This window comes from Chiloscyllium plagiosum, unplaced genomic scaffold, assembly GCF_037043375.1.
Source record: "Chiloscyllium plagiosum isolate Xiang-an unplaced genomic scaffold, Cpla_swu_hap1 HiC_scaffold_9, whole genome shotgun sequence".
Lineage (NCBI taxonomy): Eukaryota > Metazoa > Chordata > Chondrichthyes > Orectolobiformes > Hemiscylliidae > Chiloscyllium > Chiloscyllium plagiosum.
In genome coordinates, this window is record NW_028270147.1 from 110,318,577 (window position 1) to 110,344,508 (window position 25,932).

The 25,932-nt window shown below is 45.3% G+C and overlaps 1 gene segment (V, D, J or C); it reads left to right on the top strand.

Moving 5' to 3' along the window:
* Positions 1 to 283: 283 nt before the first annotated feature.
* Positions 284 to 11,558, top strand: LOC148149245 (Ig kappa chain V region Mem5-like). The segment is given in 3 exon segments: positions 284 to 754; positions 1,168 to 1,199; positions 10,690 to 11,558. Coding segments are annotated over 3 exon segments (636 nt in total).
* The last annotated feature ends 14,374 nt before the right edge of the window (positions 11,559 to 25,932 follow it).

The window sequence follows — 25,932 nt, forward strand, 5'->3', positions numbered from 1 at the left end:
CATTCAGTGCTGTTCACATCAATGACTTTCTGAGACAGTGAGAAAGAGAGAGAGAGAGAGAGAGAGAAGAGGAAGTGTGAGGGGCTGACGTGGCTCTCTCTGCCTGATGCCATTTACATACTGAAGAACACCCAGTCAGACTCTCACAGGCTGCAGCTTTATAAAGCAGAGCCCAGTGAAGGGAGAGTTTATCAGGAACCAGGCACAGGGACAGGAGCACACACCATGATTTCACACATCCAGCTGATCTGGCCCCTGGCATTCTGTGTCGCAGGTACAAATCTCTCTCCTTCCACCTTGAATCTTTAGCTGCTCTCCATTTCACTCCAATCCCACTGACTTGTGATTGAAGGAAAAAAGCTGAAACCAGAGGAAAGCTCAATGTCTCCAACAATCTCCATTTGACAGGCTCTTTGTGTGACAGTTCTGACTTCACTGTGTTTCTCTCTGACCCCTCAGGTATCAGTGGGGACATCACCATGACTCAGTCTCCCCCGGTGCTGTCAGTGGGACTGGGCCACACTGCAACCATCACCTGTACGGCCAGTCAAAGCATTGGTAGCAGCCTTGCTTGGTACCAGCAGCGAGAAGGTCAGAAACCCTCTCTCCTGATCTATTATGCAACAACTCGATTCACAGGAGTCTCCAATCGATTCACCGGCAGTGGATCAGGGACCAGTTTCACCTTGAAAATCAGCAACGTTCAGAATGAGGATGTCGCTGACTATTACTGTATGCAGGAAAGCAGCTCCCCCTACACAGTGTTACAGAGCCGTACAAAAACCTCAATAGGCACAGTCCCACTGCCGGCACTGACACATCCAGTTACATATAAATGTAAATGAACAAACTAACCCATGCTGGATTGTCACTGTCCATTACACACTCCAGTCTCTGTGGTGTCCACCATTTACTGAAGGCCTTAAGTTTCCCTCTTACACTCCATTGCCACACGTGAAGAACAGCTGCAAAACTTAACATTGAAAAATACATTTGACAAACCACCCTAGTCCAGCTGGACACAACCCAGAGAGACAGAGACAGAAAGACACATGAATGAGGGAGAGAGAAAGAGAGTGAGAGGGAGAGTGTGAGAGTGAGTGAGAAAGGGAAGCAAAGAGCAGAGATTTTTGTACAGCCTCTGCACTGGGAGCTCTCACTGTGCCTTACTTTCGGGAAAGGAACCAAGCTCCGACTGAGTAAGTAAACCTCAATCCTCCGTTATTAACCCTGTCAATACTGAAACACACTTTCTAAAACACAAATGCTGAATTTGTGAAGGTATTAGTGAGAAGCTGCAGTGAATGAAATAGTTGATGAAGGAGCACTGTGTCTAACAGGGTGTCCAGCTGTATTTCTTTAGTTCCATTGTCCCTTTAAGCAGCAAGATATAAGTCAATTAGTTTAACTCACCGTGTGGAGGAGCTCTGTCCATTTGCAGCCTGTGGTCCCATTCCTGCAGCATGGAGTGAAATCAGTGAGTAGCCTCCTGCCAGTCTCAGTGTGTCGGACACGGGCAGAGTTTGATGTGAGCTCTGGCTCCCGGTCCCAGTCTCTGATCTCACTGACCTCAGCAGCAGCAGCAGCAGCAGCAGCAGCACAGTGAGACACCGAGCTCCCACCTCCCCCAGCTTTAACTCTGCACAATCACACAATCACAGAATTGTTACAGTGCACACGGAGGCCATTCCGCCCATCCTGTCTGGACCGGCTCTCTGAATGAGCAATTCACTGAGTGTCATTCTCCTGCCTTCTCCCTGTCACCCTGCACATTGTTCCTTTTCAAATAACAGTCTCATTCCCTTTGGAATGTTTCAATTGAAGCTGCCTCCACCACACTCTCAGGCAGTGCATTCCACACCTTAACCACCCATTGGCTGAAAATGTTTTCCCTCGTCTCACTTTTGATTCTCGCACTAATTACTTTAAATCTGTGCCCTCTCCTTCTCAATACTTTCATGAGTGGGAACATTTTTTCCCTATTTCCTCTGGCCAGACACCTCCTGATTTTGAATTCCTCAAAAAAGTTTCCTCTCAGCCTTCACTTCTCCAAGGAAGACAGTCCAAACTTCTCCAAAGTTTGTTCATAACTGACATTCCTCATCCCTGAACCTTCTATGGGAATTTTTTTACCCCATCTCCAAAATATTCACATCCTTCATGAATTATTCCCCTTATCTATTCCCGTAGTCCCATTTGCTTGCATTTCGCTAATTTCCCCCATACCGTTCCTGTCCATGTACCTGTTCAAATGCCTTTTAAATGTTGTTATCATACTCACCTCTACGATTTCCTCTGGCAGCTCATTCAATACACGCACCACCCTCTATGTGAACGAGATGCACCTCAGGTCCCTTTTGAATCTTTCCCCTCTTGCGTTAAACCTCCTCTGCTGTTTAGTTTTGGACTCCCTTACTCTGGGGAATAAACCTGAGCTAGTCATCTTATCTATGCCCATTATCATTTTATAAACCTCTAAAATGTCACCCAGCAGCCTCTGACCTTCCAAGGGAAATAGCCCAGGCCAAACCAGCCTCTCCTTATCACTCAAACCCTCCAGTCTTGGTGACATCCTTGTCATCCTTTTTACACCCTTTCCAATTTAATGATATCCTTCCAATAGCAGGGTGACTGGGAATGGGCCTGATCAATACCTTGGAGAATCGTAACAACTCCCACACGTAATGCTCTGACCGATAGAAGCAATTGTACCAAATGCTTTCTTCACCACCCTGTCTCCATGTGACACCAGTTTCAATCCTCTATGTGCCTCCACCCCTTGGTCTCCCTGTTTGACAACACTCCCCATGGCCCCACAATTAACTGTGTTAGCCCTGGCCTGGTTTTTGTACCAAAATGTAACACCTCCTTATTATCTCAATGTGTATGTAAATGTACTCTCAAATAGCCTTCTTCACTGTCCATGAAACTACCAATGTTAGTGTCATCTGCAAACTCACAAACCATGCCTCCTATATTCTCATTCAATTTGTTTCTATAAATGATGAACAATGATGAACCCAGAACCAATCCTTTTGCCACATCGCTGGTCACAGGCTTCCAGTCTGAAAACCATTATCTACCACCACTCTCTGTCTCCAACCATGAAGCCAACTTTGTATCAGTTAGCTTCCCTGGATCCAACTTGATCTAACTTACTAACCAGTTGTCCATGCAGCACCTTGTCAAAAGTCTTGCTAAAGTCCATGTAGACAATGTCTACCACTCTGCCCTCAGCTATCTTCTTGGTCATGTCTTCAAAAAACTCAATCAAATTTGTGAGACATGTTTTCCCACTGGCAAAGTCATGTGGGCTATCCTTAATCAATCCTTGTCTTTCCAAATGCATTTAGATCCTGTCTGTCAAAATCCCCTCCAACAACTTACCACTATCAGACTCACTGGTCTATAATTCCCAGGGTATTCCTTGCAGACCTTCCTAAATATCAGCACAAAATTAGCCATGCTCCAGTCTTCCAGCACATCACCCGTGGCTGTTGATGATACAAACATCTCACCAAGGGGTGTCAAAGTCTCTTCCCAAGCTTCCCACAAAGTACTGGGATGGAGCTGATCAGCTCCTGGGGATTTATCTACCTTTATGAGTTTAAAGAACAGATTACAGCATCTCTTCTTCTGTAATATGGACTCTTCTCAAGACATCAACATTTATTTCCCGAATTTCCTTCACTTCGATGTCCTTCTCAACCATAAATACTGCGGCAAAATATTAGATTGGTAACTCATTCATATTCTGTTTTATAATAAAATATGAAAATTCTAAGAGTGAGACATTTGGAGGTGATCCATGGGATATGATCCATGGTCATGACTTTACTCTGGATTGTCCTTTGTCCTTTTCCACTGTCTCCCTAATCCTTGTGATACAATTCCCTAAATGTCCTCTTACTGACACTTGATCTACATGGGCCTCCTCATTCCCAAGATCCAGGTCTGGCAGAGTTTCCTTTCTGATTGGAATGGGAACACACGGTTGGAGAAAATTCACCCGAGCACACTCTCACAACTCTGGCCCCTCTCTGCCCTTCACACTGCTCCGATTTCATTCTATATTCTGATAATTAAAGTTACTCAAAAGTGTGCTGTGAATTTCTTGCAGATTTCTTCCTCTACATCCTTCCCTCTAGTTGGTGACCGACAGACTGTACTGAACAACCTGATTGCACCTTTTTTGTTCCTTATCTCAAACCAAATCCATTCTGCCCTTGACCCCTCTGGGACATCCTCTTTCTCCAGCTCTGCACTGATCTTAACCAATCCCACACCTTCTTCCCCTTTTCCTATCTTTATTGAACACCTTGTATCCAGGAATATTTAACACCCAGTCCTGTCCTCATTTGAGCCTCATCTGTAAGAGCAACAACACCAGATTTCCACTTGGTAATATGCGTCTGTAACTCCCCAATCTTACTCCCTATACTCCACGCAGGCCCATACATACACACAGTCAGTTGGATTTAGAAATTATTACTCTCTCCCTCACTGTGACCCGGCCAAATAAGTTACTCTTCCTTACTTTAGAGTATCTATCTCTTGCATGATTCTGTTTTCCTTGGCGTTCCTCCCTGATATTTCCTCGTGGTTCCCACCGCCCCCCCCTTCCATGTTCATTTAAACCCTCTCCAACAACGACCAGCAAATCACCCCACAAGGAACTCAATTCTGTTCAGGAGCAACCCATCTGGTCTATAGAGGTCACATCTCCCACAAAGTCATTCCCAATGTCCGAAGAATCTCAAACGCTCCCTCCTGGACCACCTTTCCAGCCTCAGATACACCCTGCCTTATCCTTCTGTTCCTATCCTCACTTGCATTGGTCCCTGGGAGTAGTCCAGAGATTCACAATTTTGAGCTGCTGTTGCTAATTGCCTCCAGAGCTCCATAAATTCTGACTGCAGCACCACATCCCTTTTCTCCCTCTATCACTGGGACCTCAACTGCTGCCTGTTCCCCCTCTCCCCTCAGGGTGGGAGACAACACACCATCCTGGAATTCCATCTGCAGCTGCAGAAACACCTACCGATTGCCCTCACTCTCGAATCTCCTCTCACTATCGCTCTTCCAGTCTTCCTTGTGCCCTCCCTGTACAGCTGAGTCCCCGTGGTGCCATGGACTTGGCTCCGGCTGCACTCCCCAGATGAACCATCATTCTCATCAGGATTCCAAACTGAATCCTGGTTGGACAGTGGGATGCACTCAGGGGATTCCTGTACTAGCTGCCTGGTCCTGTTGGACTGTCTGCTGCTCCCCCATTCCCTCTCTCCCTGCATACTCTGAAGCTGCAGAGTGACCACATCTAGAAACGTGCTCTCCACGGAGCTCTCAGCCTCACGGACGCTCCACACTGACACCAGCTGCTGCTCAAGCTCTGAAACCCAGAGCTCCAACTGCTGTCACTGACCACATTTTCTGAACTCATGGTATTCCAGGAGATGGGAAACATCCTGAAGTTCCCACATGGAACAGGGTGCACACTCTCACCACTCCCTGGTTATCCCTTGATAAAGTTCTGATGACAAACAGCTCCAGCTGGGCTCAAATCCAGGCCTTTCAGTGTTCCAGGGTTTTGCAGAGTCTGTTCAAAAGACAATATGATAACAGAGCAGAGTTAGGCCATTCGGCCCATCAAGACTGCTCTGCAGTTTGGTCATGGCTGATGTGTTTCTTACGACCATTCTCCTGCCTTCTTCCCATTATGTTTGATCGCCTTCCCAATCAGGAACCTGTCAATGTCCATCCGAAACACACTCAATGCCTTCACCTCCACAGCAATGAGTTCCACAGATTAACCACCCTCCTGCAGAAGAAATTCCTCCTCATCTCAGTCCTAATGGATTATCCCTAAAGTCTGTGGCTGTGCCCTCTGGTCCATGTTTCTCTTACTGGTGGAAACATCTCATCCCCGCCCACTCTATCCAGGCCTCTCAGTATTCTGTAAGTTTCAATATGATCTCCGCATGTCCTTAAGAACTCTATCAAGTACACATCCAGAGTCTTCAATCTCTCCTCAACAGACCAGGCTGTCACCCCCAGGGTCATTCTCATAAACCTCCTCTGGATCTCCCCAATGCAAGCACATCCCTCCTTAGATACAGGTCCCAAAACTGTTCACAATATTCCAAATGCAGCCTGGCCAGAGTCTCATACAGCCTCAGCAGGACACACCTGATCTTGTATTCTAACTCAGTTGAAATGAATGCTAACATTGCATTTGTCTTCCTAATTGCCAACTGAACCTACATATTAACCTTAAGTGAAATCTGAAAGAGGACTCCTAAGTCCCTTTATGTTTCAGAATTCCAAATTTCCCCATTTAGAAAACTTTCCCACTTTGTATTCCATCTGTCACTTCTTTGCCCATTCTCTGAGCCTTTCCAGTCCTTCTGCAGCCTCCCTGCTTCCTCAACTCTCCCTGTCCCTCCCCTCATCTTTGTGTCATCAGCAAATTTAGCAACAATGCCCTCAGTTCCTTTTCCCAGATCATTAATATATAATTAATTGTTACATGAATAGCTGAGGTCCCAGCACTGCCCCCTGCTGAACTGCACAAGGCACCAGTTGCCATCCTGCAAAAGACCCATTTATTTCCACTCTCTGTCCTTGTCAGTACTGGGCCCCAAACCCCATCGGCTCTTATGTTATTTAGCAGCCTCCTGTGTGGCAACTTGTCAAAGGCCTTCTGGAAACACAAACAGATCATGTCCATTGGCTCTCCTTTGTCTAACTTGCTCATTGATATTATTGCATGTAATTCCCAGCTTCTCCCTCTCGAACTGCAGGTGAATTGTATCACATTATGGTCACTGCCCCCTCAGGGTTCACTCACCTTCAGCTCCCCAATCAAGGCTGCCTCATTACACATCACCGAATCCGGAATTAACTGTTTCCTAGTGGCTCTACCACAAGCTTTTCCAAAAAAAGTATCTCGCAGACATTCCATGAATTCCTTTCCTTGAAATCCATTCCCAACCTGAATTTCCCAGTCCACCTGCATATTGCAGTCCCCATGATTATTGTAATAACCCCTTTCTTACATGCGTTTTCTATCTCCTGATTTATTTTCTGCCCCACATCCCGACTACTGAGAGGAGACTTGGACATAATTCCCATCAAGCCCTTTGCTATTTTGTAGGTCCTTAAGTTGACTCACACAGATTCTATGCTTTCCAACTCCATATTTCCTCTTGCTGTCGATGTAATTTCAGTTCTTCCTGACAGGGTAAACCTGCTCCTCCCACACACACCCCCACCACCCTCACACCTCTACCCATCATTAGAAACATAGAAACATAGAAAATGGCTGCAGGAATAGGCCACTCAGCCCTTTGAGTCTGCACCACCGTTCAATATGATCAATGCTGATTACGCGATCCATTATCCCATTCCCACTCCATCCCCATATCCCTTGATTCCACAGGTTCACAACATCGGAATAACTTAACCCTTAATCTTCGACTGTGACCCCAGGTTTTGGATTTTCCTAATATAAAGAACATTCTTCCAGCATCAAGCCTGTCAAATCCCATCAGGATTTTATATGTTTCTGTGAGATTCCTCTCATTCTTCTAAATCCCAGTGAGTACAAGCCCAGTTGATCCAGTCTTTCCTCATATGTCAGTCCTGCCGTCCCGGGAATCAGTCTGGAGAACCTTCGCTGGACTCCCTCAATAGCAAGAATGTCCTTCCTCAGACTAGGAGACCAAACCTGCACATAATACTCAAGCTGAGGCCTTAATTCTGCAAGACATCCTTACTCCAATACACAAATCCTCTCACTGTGAAGGCCAGCATGCCATTAGCTTTCCTCACTGCCTGCTGCACCTGCATGCCCCCTTTCAGTTACTGTTCCACCATGACACCCAACTCTCATTGCACCTCACCTTTTCCTAAACTTTCATCATTCACTAATAATCTGACTTCCTGTTTTACTACCAAAGTGGATAATCTCACATTTACCCAAATTATATTGCTTTTGCCAAGTATTTGTCCACTCAGCCAGCCTGTCCAAGTCACTCTGCAGCCTCTTAGCATCCTCCTCACAGCACACATTGCCACCCAGCTGAGTGTCATCTGCAAATTTGGAGGGATTGCATTCAATTCCTTTGTCCATATCATTTATGTATATTGTGAACAGCTGGGGTCCCAGCACTGAACCCTGCGGTACTCCACTCATCACTGCCTGCCACTCTGAAAGGGACCCATTTATTCCAACTCTCTGCTTTCTATCTGCCAATGAGTTCTCTCTCCATGTCAATACATTACCTCCAATACCATGAGGTTTAATTTTGCTCACTAATCTCTTGTAAGGGATCTTGTCAAAAGCCTTTTGAAAGTCCAGAACACAACATCCACTGGGTCCTGAGGGAGGGTCACTCAATCTGAAATGTTAACTTCGATTGCTGTCCACAGATGCTGCCAGACCTGCTGAACTTTTTCATCAATTTTTGTTGTCCATTGATTCAGCCTTGTCCATTCTCCACTGATCACATCCTCAAAACCTTCCAGAAGATGTGTCAGGCCTGATTTCCCTTCAGTAAATCCATGCTGACTTGGACCAATCCTGTCACTGCTTTCCAAATGCTCGGTTATTGTATCTTTAATAACTGACTCAAGCGTTTTCCTCATGTATAATTCCTCATTTTTACTCTCCCTCCTTTTGTTAAAAAGTGGGGTTACATTGGATAGTGTCCAGTGCATTGGAACTCTGTCAGAGTCGACAGAATGCCAGAAAATGATCAACAATGTGTCCACTATTTCTACACCCACTTTCTTAAATACTCTGATGAGTTGCTGGCCCCTGGGGACTTCCAAGTTTTGATACCATCAGTCTCCGCAAGACCATTCCCTGACTAACAAGGATTACCTTCAGTTCCTCCTTCACACTTGACCCTCTATGCCCTCTCATTTCCTTTCAATAGGATGTGCATCCCTGGATATTTGGTTCCCAGCCCTGATCCCCTTGCAGTCACGTCCCTGCACTACAGGCTCATTTACCTTGTTTCATAAACTCGATGCATCGAAGTACAACACCCTCAGTCATGCACTGACTGCCTCCTTCTCATAGTTATCTCCTTTAGAAATCACAGAATCCCTACAGTGTGGAAGCAGGCCATTCAGCCCAGACTGACCTTCCAAAAAGCATCCCACCCACCCTACAATTCCCATGGATAATCCTCCTAACCTACACGTCTTTGTGACAATGGGAGGAAACCCAAGTGGACACGGGGAGAATGTGTCAATCCCACACAGACAGTCAGTTGGAATTGAGTCTGTGTCTCTGAAGCTGTGAGACAGCAGTGCTAACCACTGATCCACCATTCCACCCTACGGTGCCTCAACTTCGATTCCTGATCCTTTCCATACTTTCGATCCTATTACTTGGTCTGGATACTTTAATAACTTCTCCTGAGCTCCTACCTTCTTTAGTTAGTTTAAACTCCTCGCAAACTTGATTTCCCTTGGTTTGTGTGGTACCACTTTGTCTACATTATTCTGAATGCTTCATGTGTTAAGAGACAAAACCTTTAAGTTTGTTCTATATTGTTCTTCCCTGCACTTTTAAGTTTCCTCAGTACAATATGACATTCACAATACTCTGTCCCTTTCCTTTTATTTTCTGGTAACAATCAATCCCATCATTAATCAGTATTCCTCCCTTCTCCCTTAACTTTCATTTCCTCATTTTCCATCCAACTGTTCTAGTTACTTTCTCTTTGAATCGTATTCAGGCTGATACTTATTCCTGAACAAACATCACTCAAAAATGTTCCTTGGTTCATTGTTGCTTGTGGGATCTTGTGTACAATCTGGCTTCAACATTTCCTACATTACAACAGTGACCCCATTTCAAACAAGTCCCACACTGTCTGCAAATGTCTTTGGGACAGCATGGATCTTTCTTTTCATTGGATGAACTGGGAGTCTTTCAGATGTGAAAGATGATGTTCCAATAGTGCACAGTTCTCCTCCTCAACTACAGTTACTGCTATATATGTCCCTCTCTTTTGTGAAAACAAACCAAACGTTTTCACGAGGAACCATTGCTCCATCTCCCACCACCGCACACAAGTTCCCTTCCTGCTCTCAAATGGCCCTCATACATTCCTTCATTCACTTGTTCTTTCTGTGATTATAAAACATCACTGGGATTTCCCTGACTTCATTTGGACACATTTCATCCTGTCAGCTCTTTGCTTTCCTCAGGTCCTGGTAAATTTCACCCTTGCATTTTGTCTTTCAGCCCACTTTTACCCAATCCCTGCCCAGTTTCGTAAAATGGTTTTGTTCCCAAATGAAAACTTTCACACTTGCTCCATTGTTCTCCATTTCCATCCTTCCTCTCAATCTCACTGAGTTCTGATCACTGTCACTGAAGTGCTCCCCCATTGATAGCCCTTCCAGCTGCCCACATTCATTCCCTAAAGAATGATCCAAAACTGCCCCTTCTTTTTCACCATCACCCTCTCAGGGGCAATTAGGGATGGGCAATAAATGCTGGCCCTGCCAGTGACACTCACATCCCAAGAGCAATTTTAAAAGGCCCTGTCCTTTTATGGGGTCTGTTAGGTATTGAATACAAATGTTCAAATGGATTGTTTTGCCAGTGAATGTTCAGAGTTGAAATCCCTTTGAATGGCAGGGATTAAAATTGTTTGTCTTGTCTTTCAGGCCGTGAAAACTCTCATCCCAAGCTGACCCTGCTGCCCCCCTCCCAAGAGCAGGTCAATGCCAAGGGCACTGCCACCCTGGTGTGCCTTGCCAATCACTTCTATCCCGATGAGCTGGAGGTGCAGTGGAAGAAGGACGGTGCAGTCATTTCGGACGGGGTTCAGACCAGCAACTACCTGCGAGCTTCGGACAGCACCTACAGTGTCAGCAGCCTGCTGACCCTCTCTGGGTCTGACTGGGAGTCCAACGCTCGCTTCTCCTGTGCTCTCACCCACGTGACCCTCCCCTCTCCCCTCAGCAAGAGCATCAGGAGATCAGAATGTGTGTAGAATGTTTGAGACAGTCCACAGAGGAGACACAACTTTAAATAGAACAGGGCTGAGCTGGCAGGACAAAGGTCATTGTCAGCACTGAATTTCAACTCTCTTCCTTCTTGGGATTGGCTCAGGGACATTTCTGAGGTTCAAGGGTTAAGGCAGGTCATTGGGATAATCAAAAGGAAGCTTTACTCTGTATGAAACCCCGTGCTGACCCTGTCCTGGGAGCGTTTTATGGGGACAGTGATGACTTGTGATGCCAAGTAAAACCTCTCGAAGATGCTGAAAACTGTCAGCTATACAAAACAATGTGAACCTCTGAAATCTCTGCTTCAGTAAACCAGATCTCCTTCCTGCTCAGCCGTCAGTTCGAATTTAAGTTTCTGTCACTACTTAAAGGGACAGGATTCTCAGGTTATTGAGAAAATCTCCACAAGTGTTTTCCTCAAGCTCCATTGTGGCTGTGATTTTGAGCAGCTTCCTCTGTCTGGGCTGTTAATTGCAGTCTTTTTTCTGTCAATGTAAATCTGGAAAAAGGAATAAAGATCAAGAAGATTCAGTCTCTGTCTCGTGTGTGCTTTGGAAATGGCCAGAGCTACTGGGAACCCTGCATTGATGAATATGATCAGCAGCATCTTGTTACTCAGAATAACAATTTCACAGGTTTTGGGAAATAAATATTACTTAAATTCGACTTGGGTTTTCTTTACTCTCAAAGTGCGATGGAATGGTCCCGTGTGTCCCTGGAGTCAGATTGAGAATGTTAAATCTGGGGAATCTGGGAGTCACGGCTGGGGAGGGCAGTCAATGATAAGCTGGTTCCACCTTCTGCTGTCATATTCTGTAACCCCTGGGTCATCTCAGTGAGAGTCATCCAGGGCTCAGGGTGGATTCCAGAGCAGATCATTGACCTGATTGTTGCGTTCCTTAGTCCACATGTGACTCCAATAATCTCACTCTCGGGCTTTAGTATCAGTGGGAATCAATGGGGCTGAAATCTTATCCAAGCAGACCCTCACGCAGCGGGGAGGCTGCTGGTGGCTCAGAAACCCCTTGGATTCAGTCCCAGATTCCACCCTGGCTCTTTCATTCAAACACAGCATTAGCACACTGACACCACATTCAGAGGACAATCCTGAGATGGGGCAAGTTTGGTTCTTGGTTCCAATGTGAGGAAATGGGGGTTGGGTGTGAAATGCCCAGTCTGAAGCTGGTGGAGGTACTTTATAATGAAGAATAGAAACTAATGTCAGAATAAAGTCAGGTGTTGATGGGAGTGAGGAATATCTCAGTGATCTGTCTCCAGAATCCACACACTACACACATCCTTCTGTCAGACCCTGACGGCAGAGAAACTGCTCCTTGACACCCTATATTTCTCTATCTTTCCCAGAAAAGGTGAAGTATTCTCTGCCTCAGTGATTCCCTGGGACAGGTCTTTTTAAAAAGGGCTGTGGGAAGGGAAATGTTGCCTCTCAATGACAAAGCCAATGGAAGGATGTGGAGCTGGCTCTGTGAAATGTTCAGACACAGAGGATGACACCAGAAGCAATTCAATGTTGTCACTCTCTCCTTTACAATTGCTAAACTGGCAACAATTACTTTTTGCTCACAATTTGCTCTTTCGAATTTGATCCACTTGCCTTTCTTACTTTGCTTTTTTTGACTTCAGTCTGTGGGTAGTTCCATCAAAACCCAATCTCCTCACACTCAGCCTGGCCCCTGAAGAGATTAGAGACAAACTGCAAATGCTGGAATCCAAGGTTGACAAGCAGGAGGCTGGGAGAACACAGCAAGACTGGCAGCATCAGGAGGTGGAGAAATCGACGTTTTGGGTATAAACCTTCTTCAGGAAGTGGGGTGGGTGGGAGCTGCAGATGAAGGGAGTGGCCGGGGCAGGGTGGTTAGGTGGGGATAGGTGGAGACAGGTCGAGGGTAGGACATGGTTGGTCGAAGGGAGGGATAATTCTGAATTCATCTCTCCTATCGACCAATCAGGTCACACTCTCTATCTTTCTCAACCTATCCCCACCTCACCACCTCGCTCCCACCCACCCCTTGAAATGCAACTCCCCTCACACCTATCCCCTCTTCCTGAAGAAGGGTTACACCTGAAACGTCGACCCTTGAAGAGATTAGACGAGGTTATTTCATTGAATCAAATCATCGAGCCCATCATTCCTGAGAACAGATATAAATACAGGGCAGCTTATATACTGCAGCTCGCACTGAGTGCAGCCAGCATAGAGGGGAATGCTGGGAGGTTTGGTCAGTGTGGGAGTTTGGTGAATTCAGGGAAGGAGTCCACCATTGTTTTTCCAAAGTGATTTGGGACTGTCACTTCAGCTGCTGGGAGCCTGCATGTGCACTTCGTTTGAATGAAACAAAATGGTAAACAAGAAATCTCCACAAGTGTTTTCCTCAAGCTCCATTGTGGCTGTGATTTTGAGCAGCTTCCTCTGTCTGGGCTGTTAATTGCAGTCTTTTTTCTGTCAATGTAAATCTGGAAAAAGGAATAAAGATCAAGAAGATTCAGTCTCTGTCTCGTGTGTGCTTTGGAAATGGCCAGAGCTACTGGGAACCCTGCATTGATGAATATGATCAGCAGCATCTTGTTACTCAGAATAACAATTTCACAGGTTTTGGGAAATAAATATTACTTAAATTCGACTTGGGTTTTCTTTACTCTCAAAGTGCGATGGAATGGTCCCGTGTGTCCCTGGAGTCAGATTAAGAATGTTAAATCTGGGGAATCTGGGAGTCACGGCTGGGGAGGGCAGTCAATGATAAGCTGGTTCCACCTTCTGCTGTCATATTCTGTAACCCCTGGGTCATCTCAGTGAGAGTCATCCAGGGCTCAGGGTGGATTCCAGAGCAGATCATTGACCTGATTGTTGCGTTCCTTAGTCCACATGTGACTCCAATAATCTCACTCTCGGGCTTTAGTATCAGTGGGAATCAATGGGGCTGAAATCTTATCCAAGCAGACCCTCACGCAGCGGGGAGGCTGCTGGTGGCTCAGAAACCCCTTGGATTCAGTCCCAGATTCCACCCTGGCTCTTTCATTCAAACACAGCATTAGCACACTGACACCACATTCAGAGGACAATCCTGAGATGGGGCAAGTTTGGTTCTTGGTTCCAATGTGAGGAAATGGGGGTTGGGTGTGAAATGCCCAGTCTGAAGCTGGTGGAGGTACTTTATAATGAAGAATAGAAACTAATGTCAGAATAAAGTCAGGTGTTGATGGGAGTGAGGAATATCTCAGTGATCTGTCTCCAGAATCCACACACTACACACATCCTTCTGTCAGACCCTGACGGCAGAGAAACTGCTCCTTGACACCCTATATTTCTCTATCTTTCCCAGAAAAGGTGAAGTATTCTCTGCCTCAGTGATTCCCTGGGACAGGTCTTTTTAAAAAGGGCTGTGGGAAGGGAAATGTTGCCTCTCAATGACAAAGCCAATGGAAGGATGTGGAGCTGGCTCTGTGAAATGTTCAGACACAGAGGATGACACCAGAAGCAATTCAATGTTGTCACTCTCTCCTTTACAATTGCTAAACTGGCAACAATTACTTTTTGCTCACAATTTGCTCTTTCGAATTTGATCCTCTTGCCTTTCTTACTTTGCTTTTTTTGACTTCAGTCTGTGGGTAGTTCCATCAAAACCCAATCTCCTCACACTCATCCAGGCCCCTAAAGAGATTAGAGACAAACTGCAAATGCTGGAATCCAAGGTTGACAAGCAGGAGGCTGGGAGAACACAGCAAGACTGGCAGCATCAGGAGGTGGAGAAATCGACGTTTTGGGTATAAACCTTCTTCAGGAAGTGGGGTGGGTGGGAGCTGCAGATGAAGGGAGTGGCCGGGGCAGGGTGGTTAGGTGGGGATAGGTGGAGACAGGTCGAGGGTAGGACATGGTTGGTCGAAGGGAGGGATAATTCTGAATTCATCTCTCCTATCGACCAATCAGGTCACACTCTCTATCTTTCTCAACCTATCCCCACCTCACCACCTCGCTCCCACCCACCCCTTGAAATGCAACTCCCCTCACACCTATCCCCTCTTCCTGAAGAAGGGTTACACCTGAAACGTCGACCCTTGAAGAGATTAGACGAGGTTATTTCATTGAATCAAATCATCGAGCCCATCATTCCTGAGAACAGATATAAATACAGGGCAGCTTATATACTGCAGCTCGCACTGAGTGCAGCCAGCATAGAGGGGAATGCTGGGAGGTTTGGTCAGTGTGGGAGTTTGGTGAATTCAGGGAAGGAGTCCACCATTGTTTTTCCAAAGTGATTTGGGACTGTCACTTCAGCTGCTGGGAGCCTGCATGTGCACTTCGTTTGAATGAAACAAAATGGTAAACAAGAAAATAGGAATCTGGAAATTGTTTCGTATGAGGGAATGTGTAAATAGACTGCTTCAGGACATGTCCATTAGGGAAGGTTAATAATTGGAAAGTACTGAAACTTCAAAACAGAGACTGAAGACAATTACTGGACCAATGAAGGAATGGATATTTTTCAGTTGTAAGTAAGATCAACATTTCTTTATTGCATTGAAATGATTCAGGGTAAATACATCTGCAGTGAATGTAAAAAACTACAGGATCTCCCGCTCAGGGAGTTTGGAATGAAGGCTGAATTAAAAAAGCAGTGATATATCAGGGAGTGCCGGAGATACCTGGAGACTTAGTTCCAGAAGGAAGTTATAGGCCTCAGGACTGCACAGTTCAATTCCATGTGTAGTAAAGGGCAGGAGGGTACGACACACGAGGGAGGCAGATAGGGAGTTGGAGAATACAGTGGGACAGGAAAACCCCTCACTCTTCTAAACCCCAGTGAGAACAAGGCCAGCCTTTCCAATCCTTCCTCATCACACAGCCCACTCATTCCAGGGATCAATCGGGTAAAACTCCTCTGAAACACCTCTAATGCATTTATATTCTTCCTTCAATAAGGAGACCAAAACTAGACACAATACGGTATTTGAGATGTGATCACATCAATGTCCAGGAATAACTGAGACATCACAGTCTCACTTTCTGGTCCCGAATCACGCCTACTCTTAATTTTCCCAGCGTTTTTACTGTCCATCTTTAATTGTCCTGGACAAGATGGTGCTGAGCTGCCTTCTTCAACCGCTGCAATCTGTGTGCTGGAGGTAGACTCATAATGTCCTTAGGAAGGGAATTCCAGAATTCTGACCCAGTGACGATGTTTCCAAGTCAAACTGGTGAAGGCTTGGAGAGGAACTTGCTGGGGTGATGCTGCCCTTGTCCTTCTTGATTCAAGTAATCATGGGTTTAGAAGGTGTTGTCTCAGGACCTTTGGTGAATTTCTGCAATGCATCTTGTAGATAGCACACACAAATGTTACTGAATGTTGGTGTGGAGGGAATGGATGTGTGTGGAAGTGGTGCCAATCAAGCGGGCTAAAATTTGATAAACAAAATTTAAATAAAATAATATAAGACAACCGAAAATGAAATAAAATAAACTGTTGCTGCTTTTTTGATAAAACATCACTGAACCCCAAATATTAACTCCTCCCTTTTACATGATAATGAGGAAAGAACTCTTGTTGGTGCAGTTTTTTTAAAATCATCTCAGAATATTCAAAGCTGTGAGCACAGAGCAGTCACGTTCCCGGACAAGATGGTGAGGTCCCGCAGACAGGAAACGAATGACGAGACATATCTGCTTTGTCGACACTCGTTGAATAGTGAGCAGGATACCCGAGGGAATCTCTTCAGAATGGGATCTTGTCGAACCCTCTGAGGTGGGAGTGGTCGGGGTGTGGTGGTGGTGGAGCGTCAAATGGTGGAGCCAGAGACTGTGCAACTTTCAGCAGTGCACTGCGGTCTCAGCCTGGATTCTGTGCTCTCATTTCTGAGGTGGCTTTCAATCCGATGACCATTTTGACGATGAGGCAGGAGCATTGCCCATGGAGCCACGGTCAGTAACAATGTAAACTGTGTGGCTCTGAAAGCCTGAGTCTGCATCTCAGCTCATTCATCAAATCTGTTTCTGCCCCTCTGCAGGCTGACCAGGCTGCCGGTGCCTTTCCAACACTCCCATATTTCCTCGTGTCACAGCTCATTCTCCTGAGGGATAGTTGTGCTTGGAGTCGGCGGCACGGTGTCACAGTGGTTAGCACTGCTGCCTCACAGCGCCAGAGACCCGGGTTCAATTCCCGCCTCAGGCGACTGACTGTGTGGAGTTTGCACATTCTCTGCGTGGGTTTCCTCCCGCAGTCCAAAGATGTGCAGGTCAGGTGAATTAGCCGTGCTAAAATTGTCCGTAGTGTTCGGTAAGGGGTAAATGTAGGGGTATGGGTGGTTTGCGCTTCGGCGGGTCGGTGTGGACTTGTTGGGCCTGTTTCCACACTGTAAAGTAATCTAATCTTCTAGGAAAAAAAGTATGGGGCTGGGAAAGCACAGCAGGTCAGGCAGTTGTGCTCAGGCCGAGGGCATGAACCTTGTCCCTCTGTCAGATCCACTTCAAGAAACTCATGGGTCACCACCGCCCTCTGCAGGACAGAGGGGAAGGGCAGCAAGGATGGAGATGGGACGCGAAGCCTCAAGTGCTGTTCTCTGCAGTTTGTGGGCACGCTTTGACAACTGTTTGTTAGATCTTTGAGTATAATTCATTTTTTCTGATCCCAGTGATAATCCAAAGGACACTCCACCTTTTAGTCTGACAAACCAGGGTCACCCATGTCATGGCTCTGTTTCTGACCGAGGCTCCAGTCTTTCAAAGAGATGAATTCAAGCCTCACCAGTTTGATCATTTGAATTGTATGCCATTTATTTTGATTTCTCCTGGGATGGGGTGGGCGTTGACGTGTTGGTTATTTGTTGCCCTTCCCGAATTGTCCTGGAGATGGCGGTGGTGAGCCATGTAATATCTGGGATGCAACTGACAGGTCATTCCCACTGGAATCGACTGGAATGAATGTGGGTTTATTCATGGCTAATGGAAAGAGTCATTACCCATAATCTTCAGCTGCTGTGCATACTCTATAGTTACTAGAAGGCAGTTGTTTCTCTCTGCCCGAACAATACAAAGTCAGAAATCACACAAAAGCAGGTTCTAGCCCAACAGGTTCATTTTAAATCACAAGCTTCCAAAACGCTGCTCCTTCATCAGATGTACCCCAGTCCACCATCGGCATCCCCACATTACTGAACAGTACAAATAAACTGGGGCTTTGAGAGGATCTAACCGGCTCCATCTGGAGAATCGTGGGGAGAGAGAGAGAAAAAGAGAGAACAGCTTTCGGACCAGGATACTTACCGCATCACAATGAAAATGCCCTGCATGCTATGGTATGTCCAAACGGAGTACTTTGATGTGATTTTTGTTTGTCTCCAGATTATGCTTTTTTTCATTCTATGATACAGGTGGACTATGTCAGTATTGGGTATCACAAAGCATGTTTGGTATCACAAAGTATGTTTACTCCATTGAATACTTTCCAACACACTCTCTCCATCTTGCTTTAATCCTTATTGACTCTTGGACATTCCCCCTACTCTCTCACTCCATCCCGGTCCCAGAGGAATTGATGGCCTGAGTTCATGACCCCGCACTGTGTGAAGGTTGGTGTGAAGTGAGGCCAGTGTGTTGGAGCTTGGGCCCCTGCCTCAGGCCCAGGTGCAGGGGCCTGTTCAACAATCTGCACATTGTCCTTTTTCTCTTTCTGGATGAACTGGATCAAGTTGCAGTAATGAGCTGGCAACAAGGTGTCTTGTCTAAAATGTTCCCAGCATTGGGCACAGAACTGGCTTAGTCACAGGAAACAGAGGACAGTAATGGAAGGATAGTTTTCAGAATAGAGGGTGGAGACTCATGATGTTCCACAGGGTTCAGTGGTGTTCTACGTAAATGAATTGGAGGAGGGCATAGCTGGTCTAATTAGTAAGTTTACGGTTGATACAAAGATTGGTAGAGTTGTGGAAAATGAGAAGGTTTGTCACAGGATACCGCAGGATATAGATCAGTTGGCTGCTTGGATAGAAAAATGGCAGATGGAGCTTAATCCAGACAAATGTGAGGTGATGCATTTTGAAAGGTGATGTACAGGTGGGAATTATACCACGAATGGCAGAATCCTCTGGAGTATTGATATGCAGAGGGATCTGGGTGTGCACGCTCACGGATCACTGAAGGTGGCAGCACAGGAAGGTAAAGCAGTAAGAAAGGCTTATGGCCTGCTTGCCTTCATTGGAAGGGACACTGAGTATAAGGATTGACAAGTTATTCTGTAGCTTTATCAAACAATAGTTAGGCCACACTTGGAATATTGCATGCAGTTCCGGTCAGCACACTACCAGAAGGATGTGGATGTTTTGAAGATGGTGCAGAAAATGTTTACCAGGATATTGTCTGGTATGGGGGATTGTAGTTCTGAAGAAAGGTTGGATAGACTGGCTTTGTTTTCATTGGAATACGGGAAAATGAGGTGTGTCCTGATAGAAGATTACAGAGTTGTAAACGGCATAGGTAGCGTGGAAAATATGAGGCTTTTTTTCAGGGTGTATGCGTTACTTACTCAGGGACAGAGGTTCAAGGGGCGGGGGAATTTAAAAGAGATGTGTGAGGTAAGTATTTTATACAAAGGGAGTTGAGTATCTGGAACACACTGCCAGAGGAGGGGGTGGAAGCAGACACAATAGAATTATTCAATAAATAAATAATGCATGAATAGGAAGGGAATAGAGGGCTATGAATCCTGTCGGTGAAGACAGTTTCTGTGAGGAAGGCCAAAATGTGTCAGCACAGGCTTGGAGGGCCGAAGGGCCTGTTCCTGTACTGTATTGTTCCTTGTTCTTTGATCCCTGCTGTTGAATTGGATTCTCGGGAGCCAGCTCCGTATGAAGAGCCTGTTCTCATTCTTTTGTTGGAATCCATGGGGCAGCTGCTGCTTCCTTGCTGCGTCACTGATCAAACCAACAATGCAGAAAGCCTCTTGATATTTTAAATACACTGTCTGCAGGAAAATGTTTGGCCGAGGTTTTAATGTTGTTTAATAAGATAATGACGTCAATGCACCAGTGTTGTTTACAGCTCGGAACGTTTACCATCATGGTCCAAGATTTAAATGCACCATCTCTCACTCGTGATAATACAGTTTTCAATGTTTCTCTCTCCTTACGTGTTATGAAGAGGTTTGAAAACGTGGTTTTGATGAGGACAATGCATCTTCAAAACCGTGTGACGTAGTGGGTGTCTGTTTGAATTCTCACTTGTGATAATACAGTTTTAAATGTGTCAGTGTTACTTTCCCCACTCTCTGGGGGATGTCGCTGCCACTATCCCCACTCCACCCTTCACTCTCGGGGTGATACCATTTTTAGCATCCTTTCTGTCTGAGAATGTCATTGTTCTTGTCCCTCCCTCTCTCAGGGACTGGGTGGGTGTTTCACATCCGCCTGGTTTGGTAGATCCATTCTTGTGAAATGGGTAATCCCTGTTTTACTCTGGTAACAGTGACTTAAAGCCCGGCACAGTTCACCCTTCATCTCCATCATATCTCAGAGCCTAAGGTTGGTCAGTACTTTCTGGCACCAGATCAATCCCACCACTTCCCACAGTTTTCTCTCTTTCCTATCTTTACTGGACACCTTGTATCCACAAAAGGTGATTTTCTTTGTGGAGTTTGCATATTCTCCCCATGTCTGAGTGGGTTTCCTCCGGGTGCGCTAGTCTCCATTCTCAGTCCAAGGATGTGCAGGTCAGGTGAACTGGCCATGGGAAGTGTAGGGTTACAGCAATAGGAGAGGGGTGTGGTTCTGGGTGGAATGCTGCTTGGACTTGATGGCCTTCTTCCATACAGTAGGAATTCTATTTATCCTATCCATGCCCCTCATAATTTTGTAAACATCTATAAGGCCTCCTCTCAGGCTCCGATGCTCCAGAGAAAACAGCCCCAGCCTGCTCAGCCTCTCCCTATAGCGCAAATCCTCCAACCCTGGCAACATCCTTGTAAGTCTTTTCTGAACCCTTTCAAGTTTCACAACATCTTTCCGACAGGAGGGAGACTAGAATTGCATGCAATATTTCAACAGCAGCCTAACCAATGTCCTATACAGCTGCAACATGACCTCCCAATTCCAGTACTCAATACTCTGACCGATAAATGAAAGCATACCAAACACCTTCTCTTTCCTTTCTCCCTGCGACTCTACTTTCAAGGAGCTATGAACCTGCACTCCAAGGTCTTTTTGTTCAGCAACATTCCCTAGGGCCTTAACATTAAGTGTATAAGTCTTGCTAAGATTTGCTTTCCCAAAATGCAGCACCTCACATTTATCTGAATTAAACTCCATCTGCCACTTCTCAGCCCATTGGCCCATCTGATCAAGATCCTGTTGTAATCTGAGGTAACCTTCTTCGTTGTCCACCACACCTCCAATTTTGGTGTCATCTGCAAACTTACTAACTGTACCTCTTATGCTCATATCCAAATCATTTATATAAATTACGAAAAGTAGTGGACCCAGCACTGATCCTTGTGACACTCCACTGGTCACAGACTTCCACTCTGAAAAGCATCCCTTCACCACCACCCTCTGTCTTCTAGTTTTGAGCCAGTTCTGTATCCAAATGGCTAGTTGTCCATGTGAAATCTAACTTTGCTAACCAATCTCCCATGGGGAACCTTGTTGAATGCCTTACTGAAGTCCATATAGGTCACATCTACCGCTCTGCCCTCATCAATCCTCTTTGTTACTTCTTCAAAAAACTAAATCGTGCTTGTGAGACATGATTTCCCACGCACAAAGCCATGTTGACTATCGCTAATCAGTCCTTGCCTTTCCAAATACATATACCTCCTGTCCCTCAGGATTTCCTCCAACAACTTGCCCACCACCGACGTCAGGCTCACTGGTCTATAGTTCTCTGGTTTATCCTTACCAGCTTTCTTAAAAAGTGGCACCACGTTAGCCAGTCTCCAGTCTTCCAGCATCTCACCTGTGACTATCGATGATACAAATATCTCAGCAAGAGGCCCAGCATTTACTTCCTTAGCTTCCCACAAAGTTCTAGGGTACGCCTGATCAGGTCCCGGGGATCTATTCACCTTTATGCGTTTCAAGACATCCAGCACTTCCTCCTCTGTAATATGGACATTTCACAAGATGTCACCATTTATTTCCCTACATTCTATACCTTCCATATCCTTTTCCACAGTAAATACTGATGCAAAATAGTTTCTCCCCCGTCTCCTGCAACTCCACACAAAGGCTGCCTTGCTGATCTTTGAAGGGCCCTATTCTCTCCCTAGTTACCTTTTTGTCCTTGATGTATTTGTAAAATTTCTTTGGATTCTCCTTAATTCTATTTGCCAAAGCTATCTCATGTCCCCTTTTGCCCTCCTGATTTCCCTCTTAAGTATACTCCTACTGCCTTTATACTCTTCTCATGATTCACTCGATCTATCCTGTCTATACCTGACATATGCTTCCTTCTTTTCCTTAATCAAACACTCAATATCTTTAGTCATCCAGCATTTCCTACACCTACCAGCCTTTCCTTTCACCCTCACAGGAATATGCTTTCTCTGGATTCTTGTTATCTCATTTCTGAAGGCTTCCCATTTTCCAGTCGTTCCTTTACCTGCAAACATCTGTACCCAATCAGCTTTCGAAAGTTCTTGCCTAATACCGTCAAAATTGGCCTTTCTGCAATTTAGAAACTCATCTTTTAGATCTAGTCTATACTTTTCCATCACTATTTTAAAACTAATAGAATTATGGTTGCTGGCCCAAAATGCTCCCCCATTGACACCTCAGTCACCTGCCCTGCCTTATTTCCCAAGAGTACGTCAAGGTTTTCACCTTCTCTACTGGGTACATCCACATACTGAATCAGAAAGTTTTCTTGTACACACTTAACAACTTGCACTCCATCTAAACCCTTAACATGATGGCAGTCCCAGTCTATGTTTGGAAAGTTAAAATCCCCTCCCATAATCACCCTATTATTCTTACAGATAGCTGAAATCTCCTTACAAATTTGATTCTCAATTACCCTTTGACTATCAGAGGGTTTACAATACAATCTGAATAAAGTCATAACCCTTTCTTATTTCTCAGTTCCACCCAAATAACTTCCCTGGATGTATTTCCAAGAATATCCTCCCTCAGTACAGCTGTCATGCTATCCCTTATCAAATATGCCACTCCCCGTCCTCTCTTGCCTCCCTTTCTATCCTTCCTGCAGCATTTGTATCCTGTTAAGGCCTCGTCACAGAATCCTTGTGGAATACCATTCAAAATGTGTTTTTTTTTCCTGTCATCTGTCACCAGTCTCCGAACCGAGTCAAACATTCATCTTCAATCCCATGAGTTTTAACTTTGGTCAGCAGACTGTTTTGCGGAAAATTATTGCGTATTTCTGAAAGTTGTTAAGACTATACGTCCTATCAACTATTTTAGTTAATGCGTTTGGTTTGTTAGTTAGAAATTACCCATCACAAATCTATGTGGACTATTTCCAATTCTCTATATGAGAAGGGGCGGCACGGTGGCACAGTGGTTAGTGCTGCAGCCTCAAAGCGCCAGAGACCTGGGTTCAATTCTCACCTCAGGTAACTTTCTATGTGGAGTTTGTGCCATAATGTTTAGACTGATTCTAAACATTATGAAAAATGAATTAACAGAATCTTACATGGATTCATGCAGGATTTGAGCAAAGTATGATGTAACTCTGCAAGTACAAATTCACCCCACAAATGTACATGTGTATGTGGGTGGGTGGGGGGTCTTGTGAGTGTCTGTGAGAGAACGTGCATGTGTGTGTGTGCATATAGTGCAATGGTGGTCACCTGCAGTGTGACATGAATCCATGGTCCTGGTTGACGCCATCCCTACAGGTACCAAACTTAACTATCAACCTCTGCTTGGCCACTTTTCGCTGCTGCCTGGCCCAAAGTCCGCCTTGGAGGATGGTTTCCCGAAGGTCCAAAGTCGAATGCCCCGAACCGCTGAAGTCTTCTCCAACTGGAAGGGCACACTCCTATCTGTTGATTGTTGTGCAGTGCCCATTCATCCAATGCCATAGCCTCTGCTCGGTTTCACCAGTGTACCATGCCTCAGGGCATCCTTGCCTGCAGCGTATGAGATAGACAACGTTGGCTGAGTCACACGAGTACCTGCCATGTACATGGTGGGAGGTGTCCCCACGTGTAATGATGGTATCCATGTCCACACTCTGATACGTCTTGCAGCGTCTACCGTGACAGTATCGTATGGAGTTATCCTGAAAGCCAGGCAGTTTGCTACGAACAATGATCTGTTTGAAGTTTGGGGATTGTTTAAAGGCGAGCAGGACAACTCCATCCAACTCCCTCCAATCCTGGCATCATCCTGGTAAACCTTTTATGAACCCTTTCAAGTTTCACAACATCCTTCCGATAGGAAGGGGACTAGAATTGCACGCAATATTTCAAAAGTGACCTAACCAATATCTTGTAAAACCGCAACATGACCTCCCAACTCCTATACTCAATTCTCTGACCAATAAAGGAAATCATACCAAACACCTTCTTTACTATCCTATCTGCCAATGACTCTACTTTCAAGGAGCTATGAACCTGCACTTCAAGGTTTATTTGTTCAGGAACACTCTCGAGGACTTTACCATTAAGTGTTTAGGTCATGCTCTGACTTGCTTTTCCAAAATGCAGCACCTCGCATTTATCTAAATTAAACTCCATCTGCCACTTCTCAGCCTATTGGCCCATCTGATTCAGATCCCATTGTAATCTGAGGTAAACTTCTTTGCTGTCCACTACACCTCCAATTTTGGTGTCATCTGCAAACTTATTAACTACACCTTCCACATTCACTTCCAAATCATTTGGATAAATGAAGAAAAGCTGTTGACCCAGCACTGATCCTTGTGGCAATCCACTGGTCCCAGGCCTCTAGGTCTGAAAAGCAACTCTCCACCACCACCCTCTATCTTCTCCCTTCAAGTCAGTTCTACATCCAAATGTCTAGTCCTCCCTGCATTCCATGAGATCTAAACTTGCTACAAGTCTCCCATGGGCAACCTTGTCGTATGCCTTACTAAAGTCCATATAGATCACATCCACCACTCTGCCCTCACCAATCCTTTTGTTACTTCTTCCTCCACTGATTGTAATTTTCTTGAGTTCCTTTCTGTGTGGAGGTTTGCTCGCTGAGCTGGAAGGTTCATTTTCAGACATTTCATCACCATACTAGGTAACATCATAAGTGAGTCTCTAGATGAAGTACTGGTGTCATGGTCCGCTTTCTATTTTTGTGTTTGGGTTTCCTTGGTTGGTGATGTCATTTCCTCTGGTGATGTCATTTCTTGTTCTTTTCTCAGGGGGTGGTAAATGGGATCCAAGTCAATGTCTTTGTTGATAGAGTTCCAGTTGGAATGCCATGCTTCTAAGCATACCAACTGGACCTCTATCGACAAAGACATTGACTTGGATCCCACTTACCACCCTCTGAGAAAAAAGAACAGGAAATGACATCACCAACCCAAGGAAACCTAAACACATAAATAGAAAGCAGGCTATGCCACTAGTGATTCATCCAGAGGCTCACTGATGATGTTACCTAGTATGGCAGAAAACGAATCTTCCAGCTCTGTGAGCAAACCTATATCCAGAACCTCAAACTGAGCTGCAAATCTTCTCAAAACTCGCTGAGTTTCTTACTCCCAACTTTTCCTGACCTATATCTTACTTGTAGATGCTACGGCAGGCTTCACTTGTACAAGATACAGGCAAATGTGACTGCAAGGTTTAGCTTTTATACGATTTTCCAATTCACAATTTCTCTCCCATGATTGCTGCTAATGGATTCCTCTCCGGTTTATTGCCCCTTCACCTTAGCTAGCCTAACTCTCATACCCTCATAACTGTCTTAACTAAG